The sequence below is a fragment of the Zea mays genome, chromosome 4 (assembly GCF_902167145.1).
Source record: "Zea mays cultivar B73 chromosome 4, Zm-B73-REFERENCE-NAM-5.0, whole genome shotgun sequence".
In the NCBI taxonomy this organism is placed as follows: domain Eukaryota; kingdom Viridiplantae; phylum Streptophyta; class Magnoliopsida; order Poales; family Poaceae; genus Zea; species Zea mays.
Genome location: NC_050099.1, coordinates 224,484,812 through 224,490,325, shown reverse-complemented (window position 1 = coordinate 224,490,325; position 5,514 = coordinate 224,484,812). Strand labels below are relative to the sequence as shown.

The following is a 5,514-nucleotide window of genomic DNA, read 5'->3' as shown; positions in this document are numbered from 1 at the left end:
AATTGGAACATGGAGTGACTACCCAGGAAAACAGTGCTACCATGAGGGTGGAATGGGACGCCCTTAGCTAAATAACTCGGGAAGTCTTATGTTGGGTGCTGGTCGTGGTTTACCGGAATGGGGGCATCTGCCAAGCGCTTATATTTCTGGCTCAGGCAGATTGGATACGAGCATAGCTCCCAAGCTTTACCCTACAGACTGGTCTATAAGTTGGTTACGTCAGGTGTGCTTTATGCAATTTGACCATTTCCAGCATTTGCATAATGAGGACTCTAGGGAAAAGCCTCGTAGTGAGACCCTAGCCATTCACCTCGGAAGTGAATATGTGTCTAGCTAACCCGGGCTAGAAGGGAATCGTGACTCATGGGTAAAGATGTGCCACCTCTGTAGAGTGTAAAACTGATATATCAGTCGTGCTCACGGTTAAGAACAGCCTGGACCCTCACATGATAATTGAACTTGAAGATGGAAATAAATCGTGATTGGTTTTGTTTAAGCGGTATGCTTAAGTGGTTTGCTCAAGAGGTTGAGCTTCATGTTGATGGTATTTGCTCAAATGGTTTAAGTTCATGCTGATTATGAATTATGCTTAATTGGGTTTGGTATATACTTATACCTAGTAATCAGGTGTTGATAATAAAATGTTGACCAACTAAAATGCCAATCGCATTAAACTTTAGCATTACTTTGTTACCTTGCATTTTCCCCCCACTTGCTGAGCCTCGACCATAAGTGAGCTCACCTTTGCTCAAATTTTGATCAGAAGTTTGCAGATGAAGATATGATGCTGAACTCCATGGATGCTAGTCTAGTGATACCCTCGGTCATCTTCCTGTGGATGGATGTCCATGTTTTGTTGTACTTTGATGAATAAAGGTTAAGACATTATGTCTGTTCGAAGTGTAATATTTTAATATAATCGTTATTTACGCTTTCATGCATTGTTCTTTTGATATATTACATTTGTGACGTCAACATATGTGTGGAAATAGATCCTGATATACATATGCTATGCATTCGGTTACACTAGTAGAAAAAGGCTCAAAGCCTGCGGTGCGGTATATTTTTATAGGCGGATTCGGTTATCAACTGCCTGTGCTATTTTTAGTGGCGATTTATTAAGAAAACCGCCACTAGAAATCGTATTTCTAGAGGCGGTTCCTTATGAAAACCGTATGTAGAAATCCATGATTTCTAGTGGCGGTTTTCTTAAGAAACCGCCTGTAGAAATCGATTTCTAGTGGCGGTTTTCTTAAGGAACCGCCACAAGAAATCATTTTTATCCTTAATTTTTCGAGTTTTTCAAACGACCTCGTATGATAAAACCATCAAAATAAAAGTTGTAAATCTCTAAAAGTTATAAAACTTTGTAGTTGACAACTTTTTTTATTTGAAATCATTTCGGCTCTCAAAAATTGTATCTAAATTTGTCAAATTTAAAATTCAAATTTTGCAAACGACCTCGGATGAAAAAAGTGTCAAAATGAAAGTTTTAGAACATAAAAAATTATTCAACTTTGTAGTTGACAACTGTTTTATTTGAATTCGTTTACGGTCTCAAACAAGCAATTTACATTCAGTTGGTTGTAATATGTGGGCAACAAAACTACAAACTAGACACAAAGCATGCCATAACCGGAGTGATAGAGGAGGGTACGCGTGAGGGTGAGGTCAGGGGTTCGATTTCTAGCAACCGCGTAGTACACAAAAAATTCCGCGACCTTCGACTTCGACGGACAGGTGGGGGGTGGGGTGGTGGGCCGCGAGGCCTCCGTAATAAAAATATATTTTTTGCTATTTTTAAAATCTGTTTTATGTTTCCTGGAAACGATTTTCAATGGCGGTTTTATTACGCCGACCGCCAGTGAAAATTGATTTCTACTGGTGGTTTTATTACGTCGACCGCTAGTGAAAATCGATTTCCACTGGCGGTTCTCAGTTACCCGCCTGTAAAAATGATGATTTCTACTAGCCCCTAGCACTGGCGGTTACGAAAAACGCCACTGTAAATAATTTTACGACCGGCACTATAGAGTTTATCTGTACTAGTGATTTTACCCCTAAAACCGGGTGTGACACAGGGCTAAAGTTCTAGTTGAAGAAGAGTCCTCAAGTGATGATGACCTTGATATAAATACTGATTTGATGGTGAAAACAAAGATGTTAGAGAAGAGTCCTAAGTAACTGTTTTCTTACAATGATACAAATGCCACAGTACAACAAGTCCAATATGTAGGAGGATATCCACTACTCTTGAAACTGACCTGAAAGGGCATCAGAAGAAAATCCATTTTTCCTAGTCCAGATATCTATCACAAACCGTTCTGCTGCTGTCCTGTGAAATCTGACATCATTGGCATGGCGGCGAGAGCGCCACCGTGTGCTGCTGCATGACGAGCACGGAGCCCATCTCTAGCGACTCGTGGGACGCCAGGATCTCTCCCACAGGCCCTATTTCGCTGCCGGCCTCCGACCACCGCTCCAGCCCGGCCATCAGCTCCACCGGCTGCCGACCGCCCCGCCCCAGCACCACCAGCGAGAACATTCCGGACATCCCTTCTAGCGTCTCTACCACGTCCGCGGGGCTCTCCACCACCTTCTCCACGTACATGGCCAGCTCTCGTGACGCGTAGTTCTCGTAGAACCGCCACAGGAACCGCTCGTCCACGTGGCCTTCCTTGAACGGCACGTCAAGCTCGTCGCCGCCGGCCGCCACCGCCGCGGCGGCGCGTGAGGTGGAGGACGTCACGGTGTCGTACGTGCTGCGCTTCACGAAACGGAACACCGTCAGCCCGATGGCCGGGTGCTCCGCAAGCCGGCACGCGAAGGACACCGCCTCGCGGTCGTCGGGCCCGCCCAGGAACACGGCCGCTATCACGTGGGTCACCGTACGGTCGCTGCACGGATGCACCAGCGTCCTCCCGGTCTCCGGGGCGATGTCGATGGGCGTTTGGAAGCTAGTGCCGCCGCCACGGTACGGGCGGTCCACGAGGAGCCCCACGGTGCAGGGCGCCCGCTCCAGCACGTCGTGGTTCAGCTTCCACCGCTCCTCGAGGCGGCACGCCATCTTGCCGTCGAACCGCTGCTCCTTGTAGCAGGGGAGGAGTAGCAGGCTGGCGTGCGCTTCCTCCGCGCCACGGCAGGCGACGGCCGCGTCCCGAGACGCGCCGAGGCTCACCACGTCGATCTGGCGGAAGGAGATGCCCGTCGTCTTGGAGAACACGTCGACCACCATGTTCATCTGCGTAACGGGATCGGGGCCGCCTTTGTCCTCGGCGCCTTCGTCACCCCGCGTCCGCTGGTGGTACGGCGTCCGGGCGGATCGGTCTCGGGGGGCCTCGAAGAAATGGAGGACTGGCACGGCCGGCTGCTCGTGGGGCGTGATCACCAGGAGCTCGACTAGGCTGAGGACGCCGGGCGCGGCGTGCGCGCTGTGGGCGCAGACGAGCATGCGCAGCTCTTTCTCTGCGCTCAACGATTCCATGGCTTGGTGCCTTGTCTTGTACTCTTCCTTTTCCCTGCTCAGAACCGCGGCGGCGGCCGGCCCGGCGATGATGGTGCTGATAAGGTTGCCGATGATCATCGCGTACAGCGCCTGCTCCGCCCACACCTGCATCGGCCGACCACAGCGATCAGATAGATAAATAACTGTGGCTAGTACAAGGAGCATGATTGTACTTGGGCGGAGTAGCTACCAACCCCTTCCGATTTGGCGAACTTCATGTTCATGGTGTCGACGTGGCCCTTGACGTTGAGCAGTACGCTGTAGCGGAGCGCGTCGGAGATTGGGATGTTGAGGTACGTGGAGGCGGCCGTGGCGCCGATGGCCTTCGCCACCAGGCCGAGCAGCGTCAGTAGCAGGCCGGGCACGATGATGGCGCCGGACATGGAGTTGTAGTCGAGCCTCATCCCGATGGTAGCGAAGTAGAAGGGCAGGACCAAGCCGTTGACGGGGGGCATAAGCGCGTCGGCGACGGAACGCGCGGCGGGGCCTTCCCTCGGGAACGCCATCCCCAGCGCGAGGCTCGTCGGCATCCCGTCGAAACCCAGCAGCTGCTGTATGTTGCTGATGAACCAGATGCCCAGGAGTATGATCACCAGGTCGCGGCTCCTGACGTGGTGCTGCCCAACGTTGCGCTGGTTGATGCGCGTCACAACGGGGCGCACCTGCCACACAGCGACGCCTGCCACGGCGAGCGCCAGGAAGCCCTTCTTGATCTGGGGCGAGGTGTGGTACAGGTCCTGGCTCTTCTCCTTGGCCAGTGCCGTGGACGACAGGACGCTGTCGCCGACGACGCAGATGAGGTTCGTGATGATGGCCGCGGCAACGAGGAGCCGGCCATTCTCCGTCACTGTGAGGTTGAGCTCGCCGGCGATCCGCGAGATGGTGATGGATGAGGTGTTGGTGAGCGCCAGCATGAGAGTGGCGGCGAGCAGCTCGGGCGTCTTCACCGGGGAGTGCATCATGCTGCCGTACATCCCGCTGGACACGATGGCGGCCACGAGCAGGCTGGCGGCCACGGTCGCGTAGGCCAGGGCGACGCACCGGCGCGTGGAGTTCCGCAGCGCGGCGAGGTCCAGGTCGAGGCCGACGAGGAACATGTACACGACGCGCGCCAAGGTGATGTAGCCGCCGTACATGTCCTCGACGTCGTCCACGTCCACGTGCAGGATGGCGTTGCGCAGGCCCATGCCGCCCACCGCAACTCCGGCCTGAAATCATTAAAGCAGATCGCCATGCACGCCAGTTTCAGATGGAGCGTCTGGAAGTTAACCGCGGATTGGGATGGGGCGTCACGCGCGTACGTACGAGGATCTGAGAGACTGCGCTCGGCTGGTTGTAGCGTTGGAGGAAGAGGTGGATGAACTTGGCGAGGAGGATGACGGCAAGCGCTTGGATGATTACGAGGAACAGCATGTCGAGGGCCACGCCGGGGACGCGCGTGACCACCAAGGGGTCGATCTGCGGACAAATGTTGAACGATCTAGCCATTGTGCAGCCCCGGCAGTCGGCCGCCGCCGCCGAGGGCGCCGATCGAGTGCTAGATGGCCTTGCTACCTCCGGAACTTCTTCGACAGTAGGTACGGCGATCGGCAAGCTGGTTCGTCTCCTCAGGCAGGCAGTCGTCGACTAGACGGATTCAACTCCGGGCGTACTGCGGTCTTGCATGCGATAGCTTGGTTCTGGGCATTTTCCGTCCATATTGGAGGGACGGCCATGACTTTCGTGGCCGTGGTCCGGAAGACGCTCTGGAATAAGCCGAATGGGCAAACAACCGGCGCTTGCTTGCTTGCGTGCATGTGCATGTCACCTAAATTGAAGTATAGTCCCTTTAAAGTACCTGCATTTTTAAAATACTTTGATTCTTTATCTCGGTGGCTAAATTTAATTGAGCCGAATGAGCAGCTTAAGACTCCCGCATGATTAAATTATAGAACTAAATTCAATTTATCATCTGCATTGCATGAGATTTATTATTAATTTTGTTCTATTATTATTATGGTTCGGTATCT

General features: G+C 52.7%; 1 protein-coding gene across 1 annotated transcript; it reads right to left on the bottom strand.

Moving 5' to 3' along the window:
* Nucleotides 1–2,094: 2,094 nt before the first annotated feature.
* LOC103654658 (cation/H(+) antiporter 15) lies at nucleotides 2,095–5,235 on the bottom strand. Its single transcript, XM_008681494.3, has 3 exons — nucleotides 4,811–5,235; nucleotides 3,700–4,713; nucleotides 2,095–3,610 (listed from the first exon to the last, which is right to left on the bottom strand). The coding sequence occupies exons 1-3, from the start codon at nucleotides 4,991–4,993 to the stop codon at nucleotides 2,351–2,353; spliced, it is 2,457 nt and encodes an 818-aa protein (XP_008679716.1). The 5' UTR covers nucleotides 4,994–5,235; the 3' UTR covers nucleotides 2,095–2,350.
* Nucleotides 5,236–5,514: the final 279 nt, after the last annotated feature.

Coding starts and splice junctions, on each gene's coding strand:
- LOC103654658 (XM_008681494.3), bottom strand. CDS start 4,993: ATGGCTAGATCGTTCAACATTTGTCCGCAGATCGACCCCTTGGTGGTC. Junction 4,714..4,810: donor GCGCAGTCTCTCAGATCCTC/GTACGTACGCGC, acceptor TAATGATTTCAG/GCCGGAGTTGCGGTGGGCGG. Junction 3,611..3,699: donor AGTTCGCCAAATCGGAAGGG/GTTGGTAGCTAC, acceptor CGGCCGATGCAG/GTGTGGGCGGAGCAGGCGCT.